This window comes from Priapulus caudatus, unplaced genomic scaffold, assembly GCF_000485595.1.
Source record: "Priapulus caudatus unplaced genomic scaffold, Priapulus_caudatus-5.0.1 Scaffold403, whole genome shotgun sequence".
NCBI classification, from domain to species: domain Eukaryota; kingdom Metazoa; phylum Priapulida; class Priapulimorpha; order Priapulimorphida; family Priapulidae; genus Priapulus; species Priapulus caudatus.
The window spans coordinates 242,934-257,485 of record NW_014577464.1 but is presented as its reverse complement, the minus strand read 5'-3'; the positions used below and the strand labels follow the sequence as shown (position 1 = coordinate 257,485).

Below are 14,552 nucleotides of genomic sequence, written 5' to 3'. Positions count from 1 at the left end.
GATCGGCGAGTATTGATGAGGGGCGATCGGCGAGTATTGATGAGGGGCGATCGGCGAGTATTGATGAGGGGCGATCGACGAGTATTAATGAGGGGCGATCGGCGAGTATTGACGAGGGGCGATCGGCGAGTATTGACGAGGGGCGATCGGCAAGTATTGATGAGGAGCGATCGACGAGTATTAATGAGGGGCGATCGGCAAGTATTGATGAGGAGCGATCGGCGAGTATTGATGAGGCGATCGGCAAGTAATGACGAGGGGCGATCGGTGAGTATTGACGAGGGGCAATCGGCGAGTATTGATGAGGGGCGATCGACGAGTATTAATGAGGGGCGATCGGCGAGTATTGACGAGGGGCAATCGGCGAGTATTGATGAGGGGCGATCGANCGCCGGCGCCCCCTACCTGCCAGCGCCCCCTCTGCCCGCCGGCGCCCCCTGCCCGCCCGGCGCCCCCTACCTGCTGGCAAGCTTGAAGGTCTCTGTGACGCACGCTGCGGCTATGACCGCGTTCGTCGTTGCGACGGCGGGGATGATGTGTTTGACGACGCTCCCTACCTGTCAGCCCCCCCTGCCTGCCGGCGCCCCATGAATGCCTGCCAGCGCCCCCTACCCGCCGGCGCCCCCTACCTGCTGGCAAGCTTGAAGGTCTCGGTGACGCACGCTGCGGCTATGACCGCGTTCGTCGTCGCGACGGCCGGGATGATGTGTTTAACGACGCCCTGTGTGAGCCGGTACGTCACTCCCATGATCCCGTAATGGTCCGCGCGCTCCACCGCCTGCCGGAACACCCAGCGAACGTGCTCCGGGTCGTCGTCGTCGATCTCGACGCCATCTGGCGGGAGAGACGGGAGCGAGAGGGTCGGACGAGGTCGTACGCAAAATGTTTTAGTGAGCGCGGGTTACGCACGGCAGTGGTGTCTAGGGAGCGCGTACTGATGAGGGGCGATCGGCGAGTATTGATGAGGGGAGATCGGCGAGTATTGATGAGGGGCGATCGGCGAGTATTGATGAGGCGATCGGCGAGTATTGACGAGGGGCGATCGACGAGTATTGATGAGGGGAGATCGGCGAGTATTGACGAGGGACAATCGGCGAGTATTGATGAGGAGCGATCGGCGAGTATTGATGAGCGTAGCGCACGTTATTCAGAGAAGCTTTGTTGACATCTATTATGATTACTATAATTATTATCATTATAAATATTATTAGCTTTATTATTAATATTAACACCGTTATTATTATCATGACTATTATTAGTTATAATTATTATTATTAGTTATAATTATTATCATTATCATCATCAATATTATTAGCTTTATTCTTCCTCTTCTTGTTATTATATTATTATTATTAATTTATCATCATTATCATTTTTATCACGCGGCTACCCGACATGGGTTACCGCTACAGCGACAGTTTTCACTTCGCCGCGCCCGTCGCAGCGTGACCGCGCGGTGGCGCCCCCTCACCTCCGAACGGCTGCTCCTTGGGCCACAGCAGGATTCGCGCGTACTCGATGCAATGCTCGGGGAGGCGTGGCGTGTGAGCGATCGTACACATCGGAAAGTTCACCTGGAGAGAGGGAGACACGAAGACGCTAACGTACACAGCGGGTGATACTGAAGCTTTCCTGTTGGTGAAAGGGTGTACCTATGATAGAGGTCTCTCTCTCTCTATTTTTTTCTCTCTCACTCTTTCTATCTCTATTTCTCTCTCTCTCCGCTTCTGTCTCTTTCTGTCTCTTTCTCCTCTCCTCTCTCTCTCTCTCTTTCTGTGTCTCTTTCTCTCTCTCCCTCTTCCTCTCTCTCTCTCTCTCGTCATCTCTCTCTCGATCCTCCTCTCTCTCTCTCTCTCTCTATTTTTTCTCTCATCACTCTTCTATTCTATCTCTCTCTATCTATTTCTGTCTCTTCTCTCTGCTCCTCTGTCGTTCTCATTTCTTGCTATCATCAGGCTAGATCCCTTAAGTCAGTGTTACGGTCCGTCGCACACTCTCTCTCACGTACCTGTGGGGGATAGAGGTCCTCTATGTGTGCTTACATACGTACCTGTGGGGGATAGAGGTCCACTATTGTGTGCTTACACGTAGCCTGTGGGGATAGAGGTGCCATCTATGCTGTGCTTACACGTACGCTGTGTGGGGATAGAGGTCCACTATGTGTGCTTACACGTACCTGTGGGGGATAGAGGTCCACTATGTGTGCTTACACGTACCTGTGGGGGATAGAGGTCCACTATGTGTGCTTACACGTACCTGTGGGGGATAGAGGTCCAGCTATTGTGCTTACACGTAACCTGTGGGGGATAGAGGTCCACTATGTGTGCTTACACGTACGCTGTGGGGGATAGAGGTCCATCTTATGTTTGTCTTACACGTAACCTGTGGGATAGAGGTCCCTCTATGTGTGCTTACACGTACCTGTGGGGGATAGAGGTCCTCTATGTGTGCTTACACGTACCTGTGGGGGATAGAGGTCCTCTATGTGTGCTTACACGTACGCAGGGGAGTGTGGGGGATAGAGGTCCACCTATGTGTGCTTACACGTACCTGTGGGGGATAGAGGTACACTTATGTGTGGCTTAACACGTACCTGTGGGGGATAGAAGGTCCACTAATGTGTGCTTACACGTACCTGTGGGGAATAGAGGTCCACTTATGTGTGCTTACACGAGCTGTGGGGGATAGAGGTCACTATGTGTGTTACACGTACCTGTGGGGGATAAGAGGTCCACATAGTGTGCTTACACGTACTGTGGGTGATAGAGGTCGCTCTATTTGTGCTTACACGTACTGTGGGGGATAGAGGTCCACTATGTGTGCCTACAGCGTACCTGTGGGGATAGAGGTCCACTATGTGTCTTACACGTACCTGTGGGGGATAGAGGTCCGTCTATGTGTGCTTACACGTACCGTGTGGGGGATAGAGGTCCTCATATGTGTGGCTTACACCGTACTCTGTGGGGGATAGAGGAGTCCACTTATGTGTGGCTTACACGTACCTGCTGGGCGATAGAGGTCCCACTATGTGTGCTTACCATTTGGTCGCGGGATTGTACCTGTGGGGGATAGAGGTCCACGGTGCATTCTATGCACGCCGTCAGGCCGGGGAGCACGACCCTCGCACTGCCCTTGAACCCCTCAGTGCCGCCATCTACCAGCGGGATGATCGTCGACTCATCGACGTTTCCGTCCGTGTCGTAAGCCAGCAAACTCAGCTAGAAGAACAATGAGACGTGTGAGTCGCGCGGTCAACCTTTGACCCCTGCACAATGCCTCACTCTACGGTCTATATATAGTGTCATGTGGTTTACGGTGAGTACAGATCATCACTGTTATAGATTAAACGTCAGAGCTGAGAGACTGAGAGGTAGGGTGGGAAGAGAGAGGAGAGAAAGAGAGAGAGATAAGAGAGAGAGAAAGAGATAGAGAGAGAAGAGAAGAGACCAGAGACAGAGAGAGAAAGAGAAAGAGAGCGAGAGAGGAAGAGAGAGAAAGAAAGAGAAGAGAAGAGAAGAAGAAGAAGAATGAAGAGAGAGAGAAGAGAGAGAGAGAGAAGAGAGAGAGAGAGAGAGAGAGAGAGAGAGAGAGAGAGAGAGAGAATGCAAGAGAGAAACCTCGAGGTAAAAAAGCCGAGAGAGAAAACCCCAAGAGAAAGAACACGACAATGACGTGTGCACGCATTGCTCGTGTAATTCGACTGCCTTATAGAAAACCGAGAGCCTGCACATCGGCGGGAAAGCTAATGCTGGCCCATGCACTATATGTTAGATCATTACCATTCCCCCTTCCCCTCCACTCCACCCACAGCCTCTCACGTCACGTTTATTACGTCAGTCGAATTACACGGGAAAACGCTTGCGCCCGTCTTGCTATCGGGCTGTCTCTCTCGTTTTCTCTCTCGGGGTTTCTCTGTCGCTTTCTCATTTGGGCGTTCACTCTTGTTTTTTCTCTCGAGGTTTCACTCTCGTTTTCTTTCTCGGGAGTTCTCTCTTGTTTTCTCTCTCGGATCTTGTCTCTCGTTTTCTCGCTCGAGGGTTCTTTGTTGTGCACATCACGGAAAAAACACACGTCCTCATTACGGTTTATACAAGCTAGTGCTCTCATGCTATTCTTTATACAACCAAGAAAACACCACCTACGTATATGTTATATATATATATATATATATATANGAGAGAGAGAGAGAGAGAGAGAGAGAGAGAGAGACAGAGAGAAAGAGCGAGATAAAGAGAGAGAGAGAGAAACCGCGCCACCACTCCCCCCCGGCACCCCACGTTACCAGCATGCCGTTGATCCATCGGCGGGCGATCACCGAATCCAGACCCGAAATAACGACGTGGAACTCCCGGTAGAATTCCTCGTCGAAATCCTGTATTCGGCAGCAGTGAGGCTCTATGCGGCACCCCGGCACGCGCCGCCGCACGAACGCAGCGGCGACGTGTGCCTTCGACTTGCCAATGTCCTGAGTGCGGAAGAGGAACTGCCGGTTGAGGTTGGAGAGATCGATCGTGTCCATGTCTATAACATCTATGTTGTGGAAACCCATGAGTGCCTGTGAGAGAGTGAGAGAGAGAACATGAGAGAGGGGGAAGAGAGAGAGAGGGGGGGAGAGTGATGGAGACAGAGAGAGAGAGAGGGGGAGGGAGAGTGATGGAGGACAGAGAGAGAGAGAGGGGGAGGGAGAGTGATGGAGACAGAGAGAGAGAGAGAGACGAAGGGGAGGGAGTAAAGGGTAGAGTAGCAGGGAAGAGGAGAGAGTAGGAGAGGGGACGTAGGGAGGAAAGAGAGAGAGTGGGGGAAAAGAGAGACACGGAGAGAGAAGAGTGGGGACACGAAGAGACAGAGAGAGAGCGAATGAGAAAGGGAAAGTGAGGGTGGGAGAGGGTGAGCAGAGCTGCAGTGTTAAGAGAGAAAGAGAACACGGGGGTGGGAGTAGTAGAAGACGACCCGCACTATAGACACCCCCCTCGCCTCGCAACTCTTCACGTCCATCTTTCTCACAGCTGATAACAGTAAGATGAAGGCATGCAGTAGACAAGTATTAACCACGCCGACCTACGCACAAAAGCGGACAGAAAGAGAGAGAGAGAGAGAGAGAGGAGAGGAATGACGTGAGAGAGAAGAGTTTGAGGGAAGGGAGGAGGGAGGGAGAGAGAGAGAGAGAGAGAGAGAGAGGGAGGCGGGAGAAAGGGGAGAGGGAGAGGAGAGGGAGAGGAAAGGAGAGGGAGAGGGAGAGGGAGAAGGGAGAGGGAGAGGGAGAGGTAGAGGGAGACGGGAGAGGGAGAGGGGAGAGGAAGGGAGGGAGAGGGAGAAAGGGAGAGAGAGATGAAGAGAGAGAAGAGAGAGGAGAGAGAGAGAGAGAGAGAGAGTGAAGAAGTGTGTGACTCACCAAGTCTTTGAGAAAGTTCACATCCCAGACCTCCGGCTCCAATGACAAGCAACCTGCAATCTTTACGCATGAAGTTAAATATCTGCGAGTGGAAAAGAAAGACGTAGTTAGTGACGCTCATAGGGTCTATGTCCCCCAGGGTTAGGGATTAGGTTAGGGTTAGAGAGTAGGCGTAGGCGACTCCCTAAGACTCTGTTAGTGGGTAGGCGAGGTTACGGTCCGCATATTAGATAGTACCAGGGTACGTTCCGGCAGTACCCTGGGGGACATAGACCCTCTCAGCGTTAGTGACGCTGATCCGGGTTGGGTCCCTGACTCTCAATCATTCTCATGAGTGGCGTGAGCGCAGCGCTTGTGCCCAAAGTAACATCATGACGATGAAAAGTTAAAAGTTTTAGTACTTTAAACTATATTTTTCTCGGTTCAAACTTTATAAACTAGAAGGCCAGACTAGATTGCAGAAGGATGACATCCGGGTGAATATCTAAATCCAAGGGAGTGTACCGAAGTCGCGAGGAACTCTTGACGATTCTCACCTCTTCTCCCGGGACAAAGTCCGGGTGCGCTAGCGGTCCTGTTCTCTCCAGAAGCTTGCTTACGTGATTCCATCGCCCCGGCCAGTCACCGTCGACATCGCTGCCCCCTACCGACATCCTGCAGCATAGGAAACAAGAGAACAGCATCAATTCGGCAGGGGAAAAACGACGCCAACGCGTTCTGCAAGTCATGCTGCTCTTATAGTTATTTGGAATGGTGGCTGTTGCGTTGGCAATGAAAATGGTATGGAAAGCCTGCTCTTGCCCATAGCCCTATACTCACCAACTACTTCTAACTATATGAACACATACGTGGCCATGCATGCTATTAAATCAGGAGTGTCATAGTATAGAGTCGACTGTCATCGCGAGTGTCTATATTATGGCTATATATATTGATCACTGACAGGATTATAGGTTCAGGTTGTACATGAAACTAACTCAGCAGTAGTACTGTAGATAGATTTTATAATCTGTCCCAACAGCTGATGTACAGATAGCAGATGAGTGGATAGATAACATTTTAACACATTTGATAATAACTCACAACTGTTAATAACATTTATTACATAGGTACTATTGCTGGAATCAATTGCCTATAATCTTCAATAGATTCTGGCAGAACCTGAGCAGCTCACTGCATGACTGCGTGACTGGCATAAATTGGGGTACTGTCGAATCGTACAACCACAAGCATGTAAACATATGGGCAATCTAACACCCAGTGATCATAATAAATGATCACCAGCCACCACCCAATGTCAGTGACCCGCGTAATGTCAGCATTGGCAGAAGCCGACTGGGCGTGGAGACTACACCGACACGGAGCCGGTAAAATTTACCTACTTCATTCGTTTCGCCGTGGACATCTCACGGGTGCGGATCGAGACGGAGGAAAAAGACACAGCAGGTCGGCATAAAGTGGATTAGGGCCACGATCATTTCACCGATGCGAAGGTGGCACGATCGCGATTGCGTTTGGGGTCATCGGTTCACCGATTCGCGCTTGTTGTCGTTACAAAATCAAGCAAACGAAAGCGCGAAAATCGACACGAGGGAAATTTAACGCGGATTTTAACCGGTTTCCGCATCGGCACCGGCAATGAAACCTTTATCAACACGTCGGGACGTCAGCCGGCAGTGCATGCAGGAAATGTTTTGCCGATTAGCGATCTACTATTAACCTGGATTGCAAATTTAATTGCAATGATACTTACGGTGACTCAAAGTCGGCCATGATGACTACCGCTACGCCACCATAGATAAATGTACGAGATTTGAAATATTCGGTCCCTTGTCAATTTATAATTAAAACAGCGATTTATTTTTAAAAATTCGTTTGTTTAATATATTATGTCAATTTTCTTTATTATTATAATAATTTCCAAAAGATGTACAGCGCATTATATTAAAGCTTTTTGTGCACACCATAAGCGACCTAACTCTCAGACATGGCATCACCCAAAATACCCGTAAAAATGGAATCTGAGGTGGAATTCGCCCCTTTACGTACTCTTACGGACTTTATGCTCGAATCTGCACGATTCCAGCTACCAAACCTGAAAGATCCGGAGAGATGGATGAACAGAGTGAACGCGAACCTGCTTTACTATCAGTCAAACTACTTTGTCATGGCTCTTCTGACGTTCGTTGTCGTTGGGTGAGTTTGCTGAATCAGTGAATTCATGATGAATCACTAATCGCTCACACACACAGTCCCGCTTGTGATATACATACAGTCACACTAGGTCGTAAACTGTGAATCATAGTGCTTGTCCACCACTTCTACGTTCGTGTATTGATTAGTGATAGCGACGTCTATAGGCCCGGGTTTGTTGTCATGATGCAAGCTTGTCAAATCTGGGCGAAGAGCTGGTGATTGAGCGCTGCGGCGCGAGGCGGCGGCGGGCGGCGGCGGCGGCGGGCGCGGGGGGGGGGTTTGCACTCAGCCACTGCAGGCAGTGTCCAAAGCACGATAACTTTGTGTTGTCCTAAACGATAATTTAGTTCGTTCGGTGACGAATGTCGTTCGTTGTTCGCGAACTATGATTCCGACGTTGTTGTTCGCAGGTTCATGCATCCGATCCAAATGCTGTTCGGATGTTTGGGCGATCGAAGGCGTGGCGTTGGTTTGTTGCGTGGCTAGCATCACCAACCGGCATAGGTCTACGGTGAGGGCTGCACAGTACTGGATACCTGTCTTGGCTTGGCAATGAGTCTACGGCTATTTATAGACCATATTCTCGTAGGCTAGTTCATGGCTACCCGACTCCGTCATATTTTCCTAACTAGCCATTGTCACCTGTTTACTGTCGACAATTTGATAACCGAGAGAGAGAGAGAGAGAGAGAGAGAGAGAGAGAAGAGAGAGAGAGGAGAAGAGATAGAGAGAGATAGAGAGAGAGAGAGAGAGAGAGAGGAGAGAGCGAGACAGAGAGAGAGAGACAGAGACAGAGACAGAGACAGAGAGCAGAGAGCAGAAAGACAGAGACAGCGACAGAGACAGAGACAGAGACAGAGACGAGACAGAGACAGAGGACAGAGACGAGAGACAGTAGACAGAGAGAGAGAGAGAGAAGAGAGAGAGAGAGAGAGAGAGAGAGACAGAGACAGGAGACAGAGACAGAGACAGAGACACGAGACAGAGACAAGAGACAAGTAGAGACAAGAGGACAGAAGACACCACCCGTAGGGCTCGCGAACAGAGACAGCCAGAGACGAGAGGAGACAGGAGACAGAGACAGAGACGAGAGACAAGAGACGAGAGAGCAGGACGACAGAGACACGAGACAGAGTGACCCTACTACTCTCCAGAGACAGAGACAGAGACCACAGAGGGACAGAGAGCTAGAGATCAGAGACGAGAGACACGAGAACGAAGAGAGCAGGACATGAGAGCAGTAGACAGAGACCACAGGCGAGAGAGAGAAAGAGAGAGAGAGAGGTTGATGGATGGAGGGAGACCTAGCTGGTCTACATTGTCTACGGCTTTGCTGCGGCGTTGTTCAGCGGCGTGTTGTTCTTAGTTCTTTGTATAACGGTTGTTCACTAGCGTATGTTCTATTCTCGCTTGTATAACCGGTGTTCATGTGTATGTTTCTTATTCTCCTATGTATAGGACGGTTGTTCAGCAGCGTGTTTTGTTCATTATTCTTCTCTATTACGGTTTTGTTCACGGGATCGCGTATATGTTCTCTCTCCCCAGCGCTGCAGCAGGCGATGCAGTTTAAGCGTGACCAAATCCGCTGGTGAGCGTCTGGCATCATCGTTGGCCCGCGGGTTAGCTTTGCATCGTGCTGATGCTGGGGTATCCGTTCTCAAAGTGTTCGGTCGTTCGGCATTGGCCTGGCCCGTGCACGCCGGTGGGGTGAGTGTTGTTAAATGAGTTTATTAGTTATTATTATTATTATTATTATTGATTATTACCGTCACCAAAGGGGTTGGGCAGGAGGTTATGTTTTTCACTCGGCGGTGCTGTTTGTTTCGTGTTGTGGGTTTGTTGTGTACAGCCTAACTAAAAAGTTATGGACGGATATGTCATGAAAATTTTCAGGATACGTCGGATCGGGTAACTTATAATTGATGAGATTTTGGTGGTTGATCCGGAATCCAATTAATTATATAATTAATTAATTATTAAATTTGTAGGATACGGTCAGAAATGGGTAACGTAATAATTGATTAGCTATTTGGTGTGATCCGGATCCAATTAATTAATAAAATTTTTCAAGGATAGGTCAGAAATGGGTATACTTAAGAATTGATTACATTTTTGGTGGTGATCCGAATCGCAATTAATTATTTAATTAATTAATTAATTAATTAAATTTGTCAACGAGTGACAGAATTCAGCTGGCCTTGGGGCGGAGGTCTGTGCTCTCCGAGTGCTTCTAAGTTATTAGTTATGTATTATTACTGTTTGTTATTATAGTAGGAAGTTGAGAGCACATGGGTTCAAAATAGTCCATAATGGGCTAAGGTTAAGGCTAAGGTTTCGCAGCCGCCGGGAAAACACGTCCAGAGACGTGAATAAACGGTGGCGCCCCCTTGTGTCCGCAGTGATCTTCATTGCAGCTAGCGTGCGCTGCGTCCTGCGTAACATAAAGAACAAGGTCGCGAACAAGATGGAGATGATCGGCTTGAAGCGAACACCGATGGGCTTGTTCCTCGACGCGCTAGGCCAGGAGCAGGTACGCTAGCGCCCCCTGGCATGCGTGCAGCGAGGAGCGAGCGGCGCCCCCTGGATGTCCCGCGACGTGCTGTTGTGCAAGGGCGATAGGCTGACCTGGCTTGTGGAACGCGCAGCCGCTTGTTTTCCCAGATCCCTACGGTTGCGATCGCTCGAAAAACCTAGTGACGGATATTTAAAATCTGTCTCGGGGAGCTTTATATATATATATATATATATATATATATATATATAGTATGATATATATAATTAAAACCAGTTAGTTTATATGCAGGGATCCGAGGAGACCAAAAAGCGAACACACCGTATGGAATTTTCACATGAAGCCAGTGAGGAATGCGTATGTATGGCATATACAGTGTAGCATGATGCATGTACATGTTGTATGCGGTATGCACGTTATAACATGTACATGTACATGCAATATACGTAGCATGTACATGCATGTACGCGCATACCATGTACGTGTACAAGCACGTACGTGCGTACATGTGTAGTACGCGCATACAAAGTACATGCACATGACGACAAGGGTTCTCCAAGGAGCACTTATAGGCCTGGCGGCACCGCCAGGCTATGCGTCGAGCCCCGCTCATCCTATAAATGCTACGGGCGCGCCACTCTAAATATCATCGCCGCCATGCTAAATATCATACCGCGCCCCGGACACCCCCTAGCACGTGCAAACGCCGCCTTCGGCGATTTGCAAACATAGCGAACTCGTAAAGGGGCCAGCACCTACATGCTATATGAAAAAGCTTGGAAAACCCTGCATGTATGTGCGCGCATACAGCGTAGCATGTAGCATATACATGTAGATTGGAGTATGTAAGAATGCTGGGCGAGGGGAGATGAAGGGAAGCATGTTAGAGTGAATGTGCATGGGTAAGCCAGCACATACGCCTTGCCTGTGTTGGCAACTTTTGGCAGCCGTAGCCTGTACTACGACGACGTCACAACGGCGCTAATGATTACACTCAGGACCAAGGGAGCGGGCAGAGGTGTGGGTGGAGGGAGGGGGGAGGGGGAAGTTGGGGAGCGTGTAGGGGAGTCAGGGGGGACGGAGAAGTGTGTCGGGAAGGTGGGAGGTGTGGATTGAGATATGAGACAATGGAGGCGGGGATGTGTGGGGCCGGGACGGGGGAGGTGTGACGAGGGGGGGGGTGTAGGGAAGGTGGCACTTGCGTGTATGAGGGGCGCGAGGACAATGAGATTTATGTGTGGTGATCCGCACAGCCTCTCATGTATGCTCGGATCTTACCTCTCCTTAGTATGCCTAGGATGCCGGGGATTAGGGTTTAGGGTTAGGAACAGGTTCTATGTAAACAACACACCCATAGCACATCTCTGTGTGTGGACTTCTCTCCTCTTGTCTGGGGCGGTGCGTAGGCAGTTGTCAAGAGAGGGAGAATTGCCTCAGTTCGCTTGAACGCGTTAGGTATAGCACGTTGATCTCTCCTGTTTGTGTGGTGCTCAGTTCGTGTAGACTGGTATGGAAGGAGGATGGGGTAGAGTTAGGGAGGGGTATGGGGTCAGGATGGGGTAGGGGTGGGATGGGGTTGGGGTTAGGGGTGGATGGGGTAATGGGGAGATGGGGTAGGGGTAGGATGGGATAGGGGTGGGATGGGTATGGGGGAGAGGAATAGGGTAATGGGGAGGATGGGGTATGGGCTAGGATGGGGTAGGCTGGGCATGTATGCATGAGTGTGTGTATGTGTGTATTGCGTGCGTGGGTGCATGTTTACGTGTGTGCGTGTGTCACTGCGCGAGTATGTGCGCGTGTGTCACTGCGCGAGTGTGTGTGCGCTGTGTTGCTGTGTTTGTGTGAGTGTTTGTACAAGCGCTCCCTACACGCACATACGATATTTTCCTTCATGCACAATCTGTGTGCATGCATGCATTGCAAGCTTGCGTGTATAAGAGCATGCACGTACGTGCGTTTCTCCCATCTTACGCGCACGCACGCTGTAACAGCACGAACGCGCATATAGCTCCATAAAGCTGGCAACCACTCGCTCGTTCGATCTCACTAACGTTTCTTTAACGCTCCACTGAATTTTATGCTTTGCTAGTTGCCTTAACTAACCGTCCGTCTGCGCTAACCGATTGTCGTTTGCTAACCGATGCCTGTTCTGTAGTTTGGCAGCACGTGGGCGTTTGCGCCGTGACGTCGTCGTGGCGACGGGGGCAGCAGCAGCCGCAGCAGCCGTCTCCGCCGCGCATGGACCTCTCTTCTCTCCCTCTCTCACTCTCGTCTGCTGGCTTTGTGGTCGGGCAAGGACACACATAGATCGGAGAAACGGAGATAGCGAGCGAGCGAACGCGCGCCCGAACTATGCAGTATCGTACGGGTAAAGTGTCGCACCGAGAGATGTTCGCTTGTTCGTCGGGCGAATATCTGCTCGCTTGTGGAGCGAATGTTCGCTTGTTTGTCACGCGAATGGTGCTCGGGTGAAAATATTGGATTGGCGTTTGTACGCTGAGTGATGTTCGCTTGTTTGTTGGGCGAACGGTGCTCGGGTTGAGTGGTGGATCGGTGTTCTTTCGCCGAGGGATGTTCGTTTGTTTGTTTGCCATTTCTTGACTTTCGCTTGTTGCTTGCAGGATGTGTTCTAGTCCGCTAGAAGATTGCTCTTCTGCGGCGTGTCCGACGGGAACCGGTGGATGGTCTTGTGTCGTGTCGTGTAGGACGGTGCGCGGCGAGCGTGTCGCCCCGGCTTCGTGCGCCACCAGATGGCGCCGCCAGAGCCTCCGATCGTGAGCTCCGGCATGCCGATTTTCGGACAAAGAGACGTTCGGTTGTTTTTTTGCGGAGGCGCGGGGCGCGACGCTGGCTGTTAGCCAATGAGAAATCTTCTTCTGCGTTTCTGCTTGCGATTTCTGCCGTTTGCTTGTTTTTACGAGCCTCTCACGCACGCGAGGCAGTGTTTTGCTTTTAGTCGTGGCTCTTTTTCTTCTTTAGCTTGAAAAATAAGCTTAAAAGTTTTGTGCTCCCTTTTTCAAAGCTTACGTTTGCGTTTGTTTGTAGTTCTGAGCTTTGGGTGATGGCAGACAGTTTATCAGTTAATGGATTTGTCTCCCGCCTTCGCACTGCCCCACTCTCACAATCCTATCCTTCCCCCACAAGCTTCCCTTTCCTCTTACGTTACTGAGGAATGATGCGTGCGTGCGTGTCTGTGCGTGCGTGCGTGTCTGTGCGTGCGTGCGTGCGTGCGTGCGTGCGTATTCCTCATAATATAGGTATGTTGCAGTGGCGTGCATGCATGCTATTCTCTATATTCAATCCACTTGCTTAGACCAGACCAGACCATATAGAACTACTAGACTACTATAACTAGAGAGTGAACTGACACTAGCTACATCTAGTAGAATTATGAATTAGTAAAGGGGTGAGAAGATTAGGTTTAGTGGAATTATGAGTGTGTAGTTAGTAGTGAGGCTGGGTTCATACATAGATAGATGGGTATCATCAGACGTGCCCCTCCCACTCTCACTCCCACATGCATGAGCTTGGGTTTGATGCCGTTAGCAGCTGGTCTGCTGTTTTCGTCGCCATGATGACGTCACGGAATGCTCCGGCTATCATCTCCGTACGGGAGGAGGAGGGGGAGGTGAAGGAGGAGCGGGAGGAGGAGGATGAGGAAGAATTGCAGGAGGAGGTGGAAGAGGGGGAGGAGTGGGAGGAGGAGGATGAGGGGGAGGAAGAATTGCAGGAGGAGGTGGAAGAGGGGAGGAGGAGGAGGAGGTGGTGAAGGTGAAGGAGGAGGAGGATGAGGGGGAGGAAGAATTGCAGGAGGAGGTGGAAGAGGGGGAGGATGAGGAGGAGGAGGAAGAATTGGAGGAGGAGGTGGAATAGGGGGGAGGAGGAGGAGGAAGAATTGGAGGAAGCGGTGAAAGAGCGGGAGGCGGAGGAGGATGAGGGGAGGTGGAATAGGGGGAGGAGGAGGATGAGGATGGTTAGATAATGTATCCCTTACCCTGCTGCTGCTATACTGCGTCTCTATCCCTGACATTTGAATACCCTGTTTATAAAGCTTGTCATGCTTATCGTTTCACTACTGTACGTGTGAAACTACAAAGTTCCCCCTTCTGTCCTCTCCCACTGTATGTTAATATATATGGCTGCTTCCTCCTTCACTGTGTGTGTATAGTTATATGGTCGACCCTCAATTATGGTCACGTATGCACAGTTTAGTAATATTATTGTGTAGTAATTAATTAGGGGGACACAGGAGGTGGTGTAGGAATGGAGGTAGGACATGTGTGTGAAACTAGCGTGGGGGCGTTTACTGCCTGGTCGTAAACCCTGCCAACCACCTAGCATCTCCATGTTCTCTTTCTCTCGCGCTCTCTCTCTCGCTCTCTCTCTCTCTCTCTCTCTCTCTCTCTCTCTCTCTCTCTTTCTCTCTCTCTCACTCCCAACCCCTCCTGCACC

At 50.3% G+C, this 14,552-nt stretch overlaps 2 protein-coding genes across 2 annotated transcripts; one reads left to right on the top strand and one right to left on the bottom strand.

Moving 5' to 3' along the window:
• Positions 1-625: 625 nt before the first annotated feature.
• Positions 626-7,182, bottom strand: LOC106810004 (NEDD8-activating enzyme E1 catalytic subunit-like). The gene is given in 8 exon segments (XM_014813257.1): positions 626-834; positions 1,472-1,574; positions 3,060-3,218; positions 4,283-4,555; positions 5,393-5,404; positions 5,406-5,474; positions 5,929-6,046; positions 7,146-7,182. Coding segments are annotated over 8 exon segments (963 nt in total). The 5' UTR covers positions 7,166-7,182.
• Positions 7,183-7,378: 196 nt separating this feature from the next.
• On the top strand, positions 7,379-13,737 carry LOC106810003 (PRA1 family protein 2-like). Its single transcript, XM_014813256.1, has 4 exons — positions 7,379-7,588; positions 7,999-8,057; positions 9,988-10,118; positions 12,722-13,737. Exons 1-4 carry the CDS (start codon positions 7,380-7,382, stop codon positions 12,731-12,733), a joined length of 411 nt encoding a protein of 136 aa, XP_014668742.1. The 5' UTR covers position 7,379; the 3' UTR covers positions 12,734-13,737.
• The last annotated feature ends 815 nt before the right edge of the window (positions 13,738-14,552 follow it).